Source organism: Gordionus sp. m RMFG-2023, chromosome 1, assembly GCF_954871325.1.
Source record: "Gordionus sp. m RMFG-2023 chromosome 1, tfGorSpeb1-WG-v2, whole genome shotgun sequence".
NCBI classification, from domain to species: Eukaryota; Metazoa; Nematomorpha; class Gordioida; order Chordodea; family Parachordodidae; genus Gordionus; species Gordionus sp. m RMFG-2023.
The window spans coordinates 38,077,118-38,093,341 of NC_088775.1; the positions used below are offsets into that span (position 1 = coordinate 38,077,118).

At 27.2% G+C, this 16,224-nt stretch overlaps 1 protein-coding gene across 4 annotated transcripts in view; it reads left to right on the top strand.

Moving 5' to 3' along the window:
• LOC135922435 (septin-2-like) overlaps positions 1 to 5,624 on the top strand; it is a 39,847-nt gene extending 34,223 nt beyond the window's left edge. For 2 of the 4 annotated variants that reach the window (XM_065456810.1, XM_065456809.1), the window contains exons 6-10: positions 729 to 825; positions 1,564 to 1,766; positions 2,723 to 2,848; positions 4,130 to 4,275; positions 4,890 to 5,622. In XM_065456810.1, the coding sequence (XP_065312882.1) occupies positions 729 to 825; positions 1,564 to 1,766; positions 2,723 to 2,848; positions 4,130 to 4,275; positions 4,890 to 4,902 (585 nt within the window). In that variant the 3' untranslated portion in view covers positions 4,903 to 5,622. Of the gene's footprint in view, positions 1 to 728; positions 826 to 1,563; positions 1,767 to 2,722; positions 2,849 to 4,129; positions 4,276 to 4,889 lie in introns of all 4 variants that reach the window. The other 2 variants (XM_065456807.1, XM_065456808.1) reach the window with 2 other exon arrangements.
• The last annotated feature ends 10,600 nt before the right edge of the window (positions 5,625 to 16,224 follow it).

Sequence of the window (16,224 nt, forward strand, 5' to 3'; positions counted from 1 at the left end):
AAAAAAATTTGGGCGGCCCTGCAAATGGTACTCTGCAGATCCTGATTAATATTGATAAAAATTTTATGTATCATGACCTAATTACACAATATTATAATTGGCAAAAATAAAATTTGTGATGATCAAACGTCCCCTCATCCCTCCTTTAATTTTTTAGGAGGGGACGCATCCTAAAGACAGTAACCTTGGATGGGACGCGTCCACGTTCGCCCCTGTCATTTTTCCTTCCCAAAATTTTATAATTTTTTAAATTCATAATGTACTTTATTATTTTTATATTCATATAAATTTTAAATTCAAAAAGAAATTATTCATTTTTTTTTAAATTAAACTATTAAAAAAAATTATAGGGGAAATGTGGTATAACTGGCGTTTTTGCTTTTTTCAAAAAAAAGGCAATAAAATTTAGGTGTAACTAAACAAATTTTATATCAATGTGTACCCCAATTCTTAATCTTTAAAATAAATTTAAATCAAAACTTTATAATAGTTTATGAGCTAGAGGTTATGTGAGATTTGTTTCTGGCGCAACTACCAGGAATATACACGAGGAATGCCCTCCCCCTCCCATTTTGAAATACCTCTCCTCAAAATAAGAAAACGCAAATTTGTTAAGTTAAGCGTTTCTTTTTTTTATCTTTGAATTACCCGTTTTACATTAATTTCTTCTAATATACTAAAATTAGGTCACTATATATTATATAACATACACACAACATGTGTTCTAGAATTTACTTCCATTCGCTGTCGTCGGTAGCACTGACTTCGTCAAGATTGGTAATAAAATGGTTAGAGCTCGCCAATATCCATGGGGCATCGTTCAGGGTAAATAATTGTATTTAACTAATAAAAAAATATTTATAAGATATCAAAGACCTGCAGAGATCGAAATTTTGGATTTGAAAATTACATTTTTAAGTTCTATCCAGCCCGGGATTTTTAGTTTTAATTATTTTTCGACCCGTTATGCAAATTGTTTCAAAGGAAATAATTGAAAATATGAGCAGTAAATGAATATCAATTATATGATATTTCAACTGAATGATTGTTATGATTTCAATTTATCTTTAAAAAATTGGCCCGGTCCGGATTTTTTAAATCTTAGGTTTGGTTCCGGGCAGGGCTTTTGGTCTCTGATAAATATTTTAAAAATAGATTTCTATTCGACACCAAAAATCAAATCATTTTTAATTTTCATTCATCTGAGTCGACTTTCTAAATATACCCTACATTGTTTATTATTTCATAATAATAAAATTTTTATTACATCTGATCTAAGTATGATAATTATTTGAGAAGGGTAAGTGTAATATTGGCGTGATTAGAGAAGATTTCCAAGTATTTCTAAAATTAGAACGAGGGTTGCTGCTATATTTGGTTTGGTTTAGTATAGGACCAATTATCTTATCCTTATTTTACGAATACAAATAATTACCTTATTTATTCGAGTTCTAAGTTATTTATACGTATCATTACGATTACGAATAATGCATTTTCAATGCGTAATTTCCTATAATCATGTTTGGTAATTATTTTTTTAATTTCTAATTAAATATAATATAGTTGAAAACGAATCACATTGCGATTTCGTGAAGCTCCGTGAGATGTTAATCAGAACTAATATGGAGGACATGATAGAGAAGACCCACAGCTCACATTACCAGCTCTACAGACTAAAGAGATTGGAAAATATGGGGTTGAAAGATAACGTCGACTCAGCAAGCCCTAACAATAATGGGGGGCCCTCATCACTGCTCACCTTACAGGTAGATATTCTATTTTTTACCCTTTTCTCGAAAATATAAAAGAAAGTAAAAAGGCAATAAATACACATGCATAATATAAGTAAAAAATTTTTTTATTTTATTTAATCGCGTAGCCTTAATATCATTTATAATAAAATATTAGTACTTACACTACAAAGCATAGGCCTTTCGAGGATTTTGCTAGGAGGTGGGCACTATTAGATGGGGTTTTCTCATATAGGTCCACTTATTCTTTTGACTATCTTATATTTTTATAAATATAATTTTGTGTTTTCACTTATTTTTATAAAAATGCTTTTTTTCTAAAGATTTTGAATTATAGTCGTTATTATAAAAAACTATTAACGTTTACTAATTTTTCTTCCAAATTTCCTTATAGTGATATATTGTATATATCATTTGGGGAGAGAGGGGTGTAGGTGGAAATTTATATTACTTCAAATGGTATTTACGAGAACAGATAAATTTGCGATGGAGGGGGGATCACCCATCTCTTATTTGATTCCGCGCCTGCTACATAATTCCCAATATTTCACTTTCTAAAATGGATTTAAAATAAACCAACTTATCCCAATTATTTAGCATATTAATAAATTATCATTTTATAATAGAATATTATTACCTTCACTACAAAATAACATTTCACTTTCTAAAGTCGATATAAATTCAAACAAGATATTACCTATAAAATGGAAATATAAAAACCAGAAGATTTTGAAAAATACTGAGAAAAAAAGATGATTTCACGAAAATATAATTTATTTTTCATGAATTTAAAAGAAAAATTATTTTTAATATTTTTTTGACACTAGAACCCTTTGCTTCCTCCACTTTTAAGAAGGGTCTGGGGGTTCAGCCAAAATATGAGAGTTCAGGGTCCGGATTCACATCTCTAGTAATGAATACATAATTCATTTAATAAGTTTTAAACTACACTTAATGATATTTTATCACAGGAGGGCTACCAGAATAAACGCCAAGAACTGCTAACTGAAATCAAAAAAAGAGAAGAGGAATTGAGAAAATGCTTTGTTCAGAGGGTAAAGGATAAGGAACAAGAACTCAAAGAATCCGAAAAAGAGGTATTATAATGCCAAACATGAACTATTGTCATATCTTGCATACTTTTCATAAGGTTACACGTAATTATTTTATAAACGATTTTTGAGCCATTTTTAATTAAATATTTTCATATTATGTTATATCAGTGAAATTTTATACAAAGCACTAATAATTGTTATTTGTCTAAAACTCAACTGTTTATAAGTAGACTTTTGATGATTTTAATAAATAATGACTATATCACTATAATTTTAGTCTCAATGTTTTATAGATTATTATTCAAGCCAACTTCTTCATTATTCTGAGTGATAATTGTGCCATGATAAATAAAATAAAACTTGACAAATAATAACCACAATTCGATTGTTCTAAAAACCTGTCATGCCAAAATTTCATAAAATATATAAATTTAGATTTATAATAGATAAAGGAGGGCCCAAGATCATATCTGGCCTGCAATTTACAGGTATGTATTTAGAATCCCATTCTTATCTACATTTTTTTGCTGAAACGAATTTGATATTAAAAGCGGACATCTCTTTTGGTAAAATGTAGCATATTCTTACGATTGGCTGACTCCGACACCTTAAGTATTAAACCAGAACACTTGCAGTCTCCTTCACAGTCATATTTACTGGAACTGCCATAAGCCAGAGTTACAGCTGGATAAAAGGCCTCGAGACTTCTATACTACGCTCTAGTTTTGGACCGGGATTCAGTTTATTCTTCTGTTAAATAGGTTGTGGAAGATCGACCTGAACCCGGGATTTTATCATAACACTCGACCAAAAATAACGCCTAATTTCAGGTAATCCCGAAGATAATTTTATCCTCCAACAAAAAACTTCAATTAAATTCACTGTGCCATTATAACTTGACTGATTGTCCTGATATTTATCATTAGTGGAGTATGGCATTCGATAATCTTTAAAATTATTATTTTCTATTGAATTTAATATAATTTTGATTCGAGTTTAAGTAAATAATTATTAGTGTTTGTTTAACAATATTTCATTGGTAATGATATATAAAAAAATATTTCATTTTAATTTTTTCCTCTTTTGTTTCTCTAAAGAAAATCATTTTTATATTGAATTCGCATGAGATTTTTCTTTTCTTATATATAAAAAAACAATTAACGTTCAAATCATAATAAATTTAATTTGAGCATGCCTAAATGATAAGAGTTGCATATGAATTAATGCCAATGTTAAAATTTTGGATATGAATATAATATATATTGTTAAATTCTACACTACTGGACTATCTTAATATGTTGCTTTAACAATAATAAATATTAGCTTTACGTCAAGTTCGAAAATTTGAAGAAAATGCATAGCGAGGAAAAAAGAAAGTTGGAAGACAAGAAAAAATCATTGGATCAAGATATCGAAGGTCTGATGCGCCGCAAACAACAAGCCCAATCATCTACCATGAAGAAGAAAAAGTTCCATCTTTAAATTTCAAATACTTAATTAATTATTAAACTATTGATTTGGGACGGTTTTAGGAAAACTATTCGTATTCATATTTTGAAAATTAAAAATCATTATGTGATTGTTAGATATAAGAAATTAGAGAATACAAATAACATAGAATAAATAAATTAACTACTAATTACTTTATTAAATAATATTAATTTTTATTAAATAATATTAATTTTTATTAAATAATATTAATTTTTATTAAATAAATCATAACAAAAATTAAAAACCAAAATTAAAATTTATAAAAATTCCTTCTTCATATTACATTTTTTTATCGCTATATTTATACTACGAAAATTTACATCATATAATCTAGTCGTATTCATATTTAAATTTTAACATTAACTTTATATATAAAAAAAAGTTATTTTTCGTAACTATTCAATTCAAATTTATATAAATCACTATTTAATAAATGAAAATACAAATAATAATATTCTAATTATTACAACAATGATAAATTTGGTTTGAATGACAAATCGATTATATTTAAAAAAATGTTTATTTAAAAAATATCAATATGACTTGGCTCACTCTGTTCTGTTAATTAAACTTTTTTATTATATATCTTCAGATCCTTCATGTAAATCCTTCCAAGACAAAAAAAATATCTACCACTTTTCCAATCTCATTCTTCCAAAGAACTCAAGGAAATTGAGAGATTCACTCGTTTAACTATATTTTAACACAGATTCAATAATCAGATATTCTTTTTATTTTATCCTTTTTATTAATCTCATTTTCGATAATATGAAAACAATCAATATACTTATAAAATTTACTTATATATCTTTTGAAGAGTTGGGGTTAGTATATATTTTTTTAGTATTATTCTCATTTTCTGTAACATCTTTGTTTGAAAACAATCAATAAACTCTTTTCATGTTTATGCAACTTTTTGACTAATATATTATGTACCAAGCACACGGTATTGCATTTATACAACATTAGTTTAGAATTGTATCGAGTTTTGAATGTTTTATGTATTATAACTTGCGTTCTTTTGGCGAATATTTTTTATATATTATATATTGTTATAATAATATTTAAATATTTTCCAGTATGCATTTGTTTTACTATTTATTCTACAGGAATATTTTTTTTAAATGGTCCTCCTTTATGCCACATTTTAATTTTTTGTTATCAATTTTTACCAACCTTCCTTAAATTTCTTATATCTTATTTATATAATACAATATACCATATTTATGTTTGCTATGAATATATATATAAAATTATACAAATTTCTTTATGTTTTGTTAAAGTTTAAATTGATATTCAATTTTTAGACTTGTTAAAATTTACAATTATCAAAATATGTATCTAACCATATAAATCTATCAAATATTCATTTATCCAAATAAAATTGATTTCCAGATAAATTATAAAAACTTTTATTGGTAGGCACGAAGGAATTTTCTATGGGGAAGAGAGGAGGGGGTTAATATTAAAACGATTTAACTTTAATTTTGAACACAAAAATAAATAAAATATTGGGAAATACAACAAGATAACAAATTATTCTGGCATAGTTTTAATATGAAATAGGCAGTATTATTAATAAAAATCGGTAGGTATTTTAAAATTTGGCCAGTTAATAATTAATTTTCTTTTCAAATTGACTTGGGCAGTATTTAAATAGTTTAAAAGTCATATGGTAGGTATTTTGAATTTAAATTTTTTTTTTGACATATGAAATTTTAATATTCAATCCTAATTTTTAAAATGATATTGCGTTCAGGCTCAACTATAATGAAACCAATCGAGGACAAAATAGCTAACCCAATATTTTAGACAAAAAATATTACGCAAGCCTGAAGTTGTTCATATATGAATGAAAAGTTTGGACATCTATTATCGAATTCTCTAAACTTGCAAATATCATTTTGGCTAAAATTTTAATTTAAAATCGGTTAAATCGAGCCGTTTAACAACACTAGTGGTATAATGTTTTAATTCATGATTATGATTAACCTAATTAACGTAAGAAAACCAAAAAAATCAAGAATACATTTGGATTATATTGGTATTTTAGCTATTTACGATGGACTTATCTTTTTTTCGGAAACAATAAATCCATTTGCATATGTTTGGCTCATATTTATAAAAATGTATCTAAAAAGGTTCGTATCGCTATCAATTAAAATAAGCTCAAACCCAATTTATTTTTAATAAAGTCTCTGTATTACATATTGAAAAATAGAAAATAATTGTTCCAAAATTTGTCGGTATTTTAAACTGAATATCCATATCAAAATAACATATAGTATGGAAACTTTAAACCTAAAACCAACAGTACACTAGAAACAAACAATTGGGTAATAAAATATGAATATACTTCAAGTGAACATAGAAAAATGTTCCATGAATTTATGGCAACATGCTCAAGATAATTGGGATCAACAAAAATATCTTACGAGTGAAAGGAATGAATATCGAATCCCTGCACATACAGAGTTTCCCATTCAAAAAAGGAAAAGATCAATCATAAAAGGAAAAGGCCCTATCAAAAAAGGAAAAGTGTCAATCAAAAAAACAAAATGTCCCAAGAGGAAAAAGTCTGATCAAAAAATAAAAGGAAAAGATCCAATCAAAAAAGGAAAATTGTTTTTTTAAAAAAATATTTTAAAATTTCTTGTCAATTTTTCTTAAATTTTTTTTTTTTTCATTATTTCTTATTTTATCTCTCTAACCCTTTCGGTCGCGGTAGTGCAAATATAAAACCTTACAACCTTTATATCTTATAAAGGAGTTGATCATATAAAATAAATCCACCACGAATATATATTAAAATAATAAAGAGAAAAAAAATCAATAAATTGTAAATTGTTATGTAGGATGAAATAAAGGAAAAAAAATTGTTAAAAATGACATAAAAATAGAGAAGTAAGAAAAATAAATTAATTATTTTTTTAAAAGACAAAAAAGGATTATTAAAAAATGAGAACAAAAATAAATTAAGAAAAGAGAAGGAAAATAAAGGCTAAAACTGACTTATAGAGATGGCAAAAAATTAGAAATGAAGAAAATATTTTAAAAAAATACGATTTTCCTTTTTTGAATAGGAATTATCCATTTTTGATTGACACTTTTCTATTTTTGATTGAACCTTTTCCTTTTTTGATCGGACTTTTTCCTAAGCCTTTGGGACTTTTTCTTTTTTGATTGGACCTTTTCCTTTTTTGATCGGACATTTTCCTTTTATGATTGACTCTTTTCCTTTTTTGATAGGACCTTTTTCTTTTATGATTGATGCTTTTTCTTTTTAGATTAAGACCTTCCTTATTTGTTTATTAAAGATAAATATAAAATATGGCAGTAATACTACTAATTATATAAAATTTTACTAAATACCAACCAAAAAGGTGCAAAAGTAAAGATAGTATGTTTCCTATTTTATTTATTTTATCGCGAAATTTCAAAACATAAACTCAAATTTATACTATCGGTTTTTGTTTTATACTTTTGTAATCAATTAAAAAAATCCCTTCGATAAAATTTTATGGATATGTTCAAATTTAACGCCACTCAAACAACAAAATATGGTCAGTTGAAAGGGGTAAATTAAGTGTGATTATGTAACTGATGGAAATTATTTTTTATCATATGACATGTCAGATTTGAGAAGTTATTAATAATAATGATTAAATTTTATTAAAAACTCTCTTATCCTTATCCCACATCTCTTAAACCTTTGATTTACCCTAGCCCATATCTTTCTAACTTTAATCCTATATTCCATCTAATTAAAAAGTAAAGCACAAGCACACCTAATATACTCTCAGAATTCTCTAGCTTTCACCTTAATTTTTTGGAAATAGACATACAACCAGGGGCGGACTGGCCATGCTACGGTCTAGTGGTTAAATGTTTTAGCAGCCTCATTTTTGATAATTTCGCCCTCATACCCCCTTTTGCGCGCCTTCGGCGCCTTTTACCCAGTTTTCAGCCGGGATTTCTTTAATGGCTTGTTCATATTATACATGTATTTTTGGACAAAAATCTCTAAAACGATAGTCTAACTAAACACAATATTAAAGTTATCACCTTTTTATTTAAAAAAGACTTATAATTGAGTATGCCATATTTTATTTTAAGAATTGCACATATAAAATCATACTAAATGAATATATAAAAGCAATTTTATCGCAATTGTGCATATAATAAAATATTATTAACTGCATATATAAAAATATTATTAATTGCACATATAAAATTATTACTTATTGTACTATAAAATCTACATACAACACATCCTATTGCACCGAGTTTCTCAAATATAATTTAAATAATGAATTAAATGAATATTATATAATTTTTAAGCTAGTAAATCTAAAATTAACTCTCAACTTTGGCGTAAATAAACACATATTCGAGTTCTATTTGTATTAACAATTCTTTTTCAACGGGCAACAATAAAAATGTCTCCAATTAATCGTGTCCATATTTGCCTTCAGCTGATTTTTTTATTATTTTAAAATTACTAGATGTCCTCTAACAATTTACTAATATGTTGGCAAAAAATAGATTAATGTATGCAGTTGTGTACAGAGTTGGGCAGAAAATTATAGCGTTGCATTAAATATACATTTAAAAATATAACGAAGAGGTTCTATACCATTATGTTGGTTTGTGTAACTTAAAGTAACGTTTGATTTTTGTTACTTTTAAAAGGAATTTCGATTATTTTAAACAAAAATTATTTTTAATATAGAAATATGTTTTTTATAAATATACTAGATGATAACTAGTGTTGTTAATTGGTTGGTTGTGTAGAGCCCAGACCCGGGGTTTGGGTAGAAATTATCGACTAAACCAGCTCTGAGCACGAACCCCGAGCACAGACCCGGGGTTCAGACCCGACACAACAACCCATTATTTTTAAAAAAAATAATAAAGAATTTTATTTAAAGAATATTATTATTTTATAATAAGTAAATCTATATTATATATATCAATTTTGTGTAAATTTATGAAATCATTATTTAGGATCTGCATACATAGGAGAACACAAATCATGTCAAAATTTTTCTACCATTAGGGGAAATGTGCCATAAATGCCCATGTTTGAAGACTGGCCACCACCCTTAAACTTTTTATCTATTGGACCGATTTCTCTCAAAATTGGTCAAAATGTGTATATGTTATTAATACTAATTAAATTAGTTTATAATTAATTTTTATATACCTAAAAATTGAAGAAATATATAAGATTGGTCTTTTGCAATTTCATATTTATAATATAATTCTTAAATAATATGTTATAGCCAGTAAATACATTTCAGCGAAACTTTTATCGCGAAATACTTTTTCGCGAAGCTTTTATCGCGACTGTCGTTTATCGCGAATGGATTTTATGGCGAAACTTTTATCGCGAATCCATAATAGCAAATACTATTCCGCGAATACAATATAGCGAAACAAATATCGCGAATTTTTTATAGCGAAACATTTATCGCGAAACCTTTAAAGCAAATACATTACCGCGAATACAATATCGCGAAACAACTATCGCGAAGATATTTTAGCGATAATGCTAATAATGACTAATTTATTTCGAAACATTTTTTTATAATTATATTAATTGAATAATATTTTTAAAAAAATAGGATTGTGACGATTTTGCACTCAATTTTGAAATAAAACTAAAATAACTTATTATCAAATGATTTATTTCCATAATAATTTCTTGGAAAAAAACAGATGGAAGGGGGAATGAAAATATAGTTTTTATTTTTTAATAAAGATAAATATTTATAAATAAAAAAAACGGATGTAAAATAAAGTTATTTATAGTATAAATATTATAAATATATTATTATTTTTTGAATTCCATCTGGGAAAATAATTTTTTATAGCTTAACATTTTATTTTTTAGTGATTTTTAAAAAATATCAAAAAGTAAATCTATTTTTAACTGAAAAATAAAGAATATACATTATTGTATTCTAATTCTAAATAGATTTTTTTTTTCATTTTTATTTTTTAAAATAAATTTAAAATTTTTGTATTTAATATGTTTTCTGAGGATCATTTTCATTGGTCAGATAATGATGACCAATCTATGCCATCTTCTCCAATTAATGAATCCTCATTTTTGTCTCAATCAACTATAGGACAAGAATTGGTAGATTCTTTTTCTGAAGAAGCCTCATCGTCATCATCCATAGCAATAGACATTAGAAATTCATTTACGATGACTCCTAATAAGACACGCAAAAAATGTAATTTATGCCCAAGTGTATACAAATTTTCAACTTCCCAAAGTAACAATAATTTTAAATTTTTGTTTTAAATATTTCTTGAGTCGGCCTAAACCAACGGCTTAAACCTATCCTGAGCCGTCTTGAGAAAGAAAAAATTCAGCTTTTTAACTTAATTAGTGCCAGGCTAGTTCTGAGCACGGTTTAGACCGAAAAATATTATTTATTAAAAACTTCCTGTACTAATTTATGAATTATATTTTATATATTTAGCGAATTTGAAAAAACATCTCAAATCGGTGCATCCTAACATATTTAAAGAGATGTCACACTCACAGGGTTTTATGACTCGATGCCGGGGATGAGAAAGCTTTTATCGCATGAAAATTTGATGATAAATAAACTCATCTTAATTTTCTTAATAAAAACTAATAGTTCCTTTAACATAATAGATAACCCAGCTTTTAAGAGGATATTCTATTATACAAATAAGAATATCAAGCTGTGTTGTAGGCAAACAATAAAAAAAAACCTAGGTAATGTCTATAATTTTGCAAAAAATAATTTAATTGATAAATTAAAAAATAAAAGTAATATGATATCCTTAAGTACAGATTTATGGACTGCTAATAATAGCACGTCCTACTGTGCTACTACTTTCCATTATATTGATAACAATTGGGATATTGTAAATAGGATTTTAGATATTATTTTGTTTCCTCACCCACACACTGGAGATAATATCTGCAAAATTGTTTTATCATCATTAGAAGATTTTAAATTAAGTGATAAAATAATATTAATAACACACGATAACGGATCAAATGAGATCAAGGCAGTACAACTGCTGCAAGAGTATTATCAAACCCATTACTCGAAAATTTTATATGGGCATCGCTGCATGGCCCACATCATTAATTTAATAGTAAAGGTGGGCCTTCATTTTTTTGAGGCGAAATTGGAAAAAATAGAAAATATAGTTAATAAATTACATAGCTCACCCAAATTTATGCAATCTTATAAAGCCATATGTGGGGCTACATTAATTCCTTTAGCTGTTAAAACAAGATGGAACAGCAAGTACCTCATGATATCCGCCATTAATAAGGTAATAATTATTATTGTATATTTTATTCTTTTTCTTAATATTTATCTATCTAGAATATTGATTCAATTCATGAACTGAGCGATCAAGGTATAATAGGGGAGGATATTACCCCAACTTCTGATGAATACTCGTTCTTCCTAGAGTTGGAAGAATTTCTTCTACCCTTTTATCAAATAACAGTAGAAATATCACTCATTCTCCCACAATCGGGATGACCCTATTATTCTTCAATGATATATTGGAGAATTTAAAAAATCATACCGTGGCATATTCAAATTTGTCAATAAAAGAAGCAGCCACTATTATGTTAAAGAAAGCTGAAGAATATAGTCATAATATATTCACTCCATATAATTACGCAGCGTCGTTACTTGATCCTAGGATCAAAAATACCCTGATTACAAATCTAAAGGATGACGTTGCAGATAAATATTTAGATATATTTAAAATAAACTTTGCAAAATATACGTCAGAGCCAGATGCGTATAATCTTGATAATAATAACTATCTCGAATTCTAAAACTATTTCAATATTGCAGGGATTGAAAAAAAGGTATATTTGTTAAATGTTCTATTATAAATCCATAATCTTTGATATTTTAAATTTATCCATATTTAGAAAAGGAGCATCAAATGGCATTAATGATAATAATCAATTAACGACATACCTCAATGAACCACTCGCGCCCGAAATCACAAATATATTAGATTGGTGGAGAGGAATTGCTGATCGTTTTTCTCATTTAGCAATGATGGCCAGGAAATATTTATGCCAACAGACAACATCAGTGGCATCGGAAAGAGCTTTTTCTTTGGCCGGAAATATTATGACTAAACTGAGGAACAGGATGGCCCCATCGACGCTAAAGCAATGCATGTCACTCTCTTCCTGGCAAATAGATATAATGTCTATTCGTGATGAAATATGGCAATAATTTCTCAGGTGTTACAGTATATGGAATCATATTTTTAATTAACATACATCAATTAGATAGGTAAGAATAGAAATATAAAATATCACTTATTTAGAAATTTATTTAAGTAAAATATCTATAATAAATATTTATGTTAATAGGTTATTTTGAGTTTAATTTATTATTCGTGTTGTTAAAAGTCTCAAATGCAGTCAATTTTAAAAACATAAATTGAAATTTAGCTAAGTGCAGGCACGCGAATATTTATTTGGTTAAATTAGCGCCGTTTAAGAACATTAAGTATCATGCATGTCATATAATAATATTATTTATCTCAATAAAATTATTAATATTTACATAAATGTTAAAATATTATTTGAAGCGGGGCTTTATGTATGTTCTCTCTACCGTGCAAGACTCACTCGTAATAGGAATATGACAATTTTATATAACGGAATACGAATTTTTAACATAATATTTTATATGCGTTTGGATTGGAGAATATATATATATATTTTAAATGTATATTATATAATTTTTTATTTCATTATATTTATCACAATACTATAATTATATATATTTGTTTAAATATAAATTATAATAAAATATCACATTATGCGATTATTAAGATGTTTATGTTAACCATGAAAAAATAATTTCTCATAAAAAATATATATCAAAATTTCTAATATCATAAGTTTGTCAGTCACCTAGATACTAAATACTTAGCGGTTACTTTGTCAAAATATATCTGTTTTATTTTTTTTATCTTGACGGATGGCCTTAAAATAACTTACTTAATTAATTTCTTCCGACGGCAAAATTCTCAGTTATCGGCACTTTGGAATTATAAATGTTGAAATCTCATGGAGGACATTTTTTTAATCTTTACTTAAATGATTTTAAATAAAAAAATTACTATCATGAAAAATAATAATTTTTGGAAAAAAACAGATGGAAGGGAGAATGGAAATATAGTTTTTATTTTTTAATAAGGATAAATATTTATAAATCAAAAAAACGGATGTGAAAGAAAGTTATTAAGTAGAAATAATAAAAATATATTCTTATTTTTTAAACAATAATTATTTTAAAGAATTAATTGTTTATAATTATTTAAATTATATTCTAGTTAAATTTACAACAGGTCTTTTTAAAAGGAAATCAAAAAAATCCTACTATTAATAGTAGGATGCCCTTGGTTGGTAAATTTACTAAAAATAAAATGTTAAAATATATTCATAAACACAATAGAGTTTATCGTAAGTCATAATCAGTTTTGTCAGTCAATATTTTGCGTTGATAATAATATTCCTGACTCCTCAGGACTACCTATATTATTAATTTGGATAAAAATATCTCTGCCCTCTAAGCCCTATACATTAGCTTACAGTACAGAGTAGAGAGGGAACGCCTGATCTCCTAATGAATAAATCTTATATATAATTTTGGGGAAAAAAATAAATGGGTTTTTGTGCTGGGAAATATCACATATGATATAATAAAATATATATTTATTATATAATGTGAACAGGGTTTCCAGGTCAAAATTTTCAAATTGCGGATAAATAGTGCATTGTTAAAAATATTCCTGTGCCCTCCTAGACCCGCCCACTTTGAATAATAATTTAGATTACAATCAAGATATAATTAAATTCCCTTTTATTTGACGCCCATATCAATATTTTCCATTGTTAAAAATATTTCTGACCTCATAAGACCTAGTACCGCCTAATTAAAATATTAATAATAAGTATTAAAGTCAAAATTTAATTAAAACACATTTTATTTGACGCCCATAATGTCAATATCATTATATTGTTAAAAATATTCATAACCTCTTGGACCCACCCATCTAGAATAATAATTATGATTACTAGTAGACTACAGTATATAATTAACACACCTAGCCCTATTAGCCTATCGAGACCGAGAGGGAACGCTTGTTCTTTTAATGAATAAATCTTATGTATACTTTTCTACTAAGTTCAAAAAAAAAGTTAAAAATAAATGGGTTTTTGTGCCGGGTCTGGACCCCGGGTCTGTGCTCAGGGTTCGTGCTCAGAGCAGGCATGAGCACAAAATTGGGTCGTAAATTTTACGACCAAGCAAATTAACTCTACTGATAACCCGTCAAGAATGACATGGAATCAGAATTTTCTCCTTATGGATAAATAATAAATTTTACTTTCATTTGACGATGGATGAATCAGAATAGTAAAATGAGAGGAATAGATTATTCGTATTCATTCTCCCAAGATTTCTATAAATTTTTAGAGAAAAGGCCTAATATATTATGGAAAATAGGAATAAAAATATATGATTTATAATTATGATATTTATCAATTCTTTTAACAAATTTTCCACATTCAGACGCTATGGTTTTTGCCCTCTCACTTCGTATAAAATCTAAATTCATCTCAAAGAATCATTTAAATGCTTTTATAAATGTATTTATATATTATAAATATAAAAAATAATAAAAATATATTTGAAATTTATGAAATTATCATATTACAAAATGGCCACCTCTCACTTCAATTTTTACCACTTCAAATTTTAGCATTACGATCGACAGTCTATATTATTAATGTCATTCATCATGCCTCTTCCTAAAAATATTTCCAAAGTCCAAACAAGTATAAGAAGTTTCTTTATAAAAAGTAAGTAGACATATAGTTTATAATCCTCTATTATATAGAATTGGTTACAATATTAGAGAAAATTCTACTTTTACACACATAATTGAAAGTTATATAATATATTACAGTTAATAATTTAATGAACTTTACTAATCAATACTTTTTATAATAAATATAAGTAACAATTTACTCAATTCTTTAACGCCATCTATTATTTATAATAAAAAATGAATTTAATAAAATATATGTATAAAAAAGAACTGAGAAAAAATATTTTAAAAAAAAGTGTACATATCACCCTAAAGAAGAGTGAATACTTAAAAAATTAGACCTACAGATTTTTAGGTAAATCTGCTGATGAAAATAAAATTCTTCGTTGGGGTCCTCTGAGATTTGTCTCTTTTTTTTCCTATGATATTAATGAAATTGTAGGCATCACTTTCAAACATACCTAGAGTATTGGTAGAGATTGTTATGGACACGGTGTTGGTAAGACCAGCATATTTGTTTTATTTAGGATTTCAGCCTTTTTAATGTCAGACTGCAAAATCGAAGACCATTAGTCCAGGGAAGTTTTCGTTTGAAAGGCCCACTGGTTCGAGTTTGGTGAAATATTAACTTTTGAGGGCAGCTAGGTAAATGTTGTTGATAGATTTAAGACGCGGTTGTCCTCCATGGGAGAACTTGCAGTGTAAGGGATATTAAGCTTTCGATTCAATGAGATTGCCATAGCCGATACAAATGAAGGGAACTACAGCATTACGACCAAGGCGGAGGACTATGGAATGCGTAGCTGTTCACCAGTCACGAGGAGGTCAAGATTGGAACTGGGGATGGCTTCCAACCATTCGTAACCTGAGTTTGCATAAAATACTAAAATAATGGGATTGTCTTCAAAGGGCCCGTTCCAAACGAGGTATTCAACGAAACTGGCGATCAGAGGAGCATCCCAGTCTTTTCGAATGCTGGAGGCAGGACGACAATGTGTGAATGGGAAATTGCTGTCCAGAAGGTGAAGGCCTGAGAAAGGTCAGTATCTGAA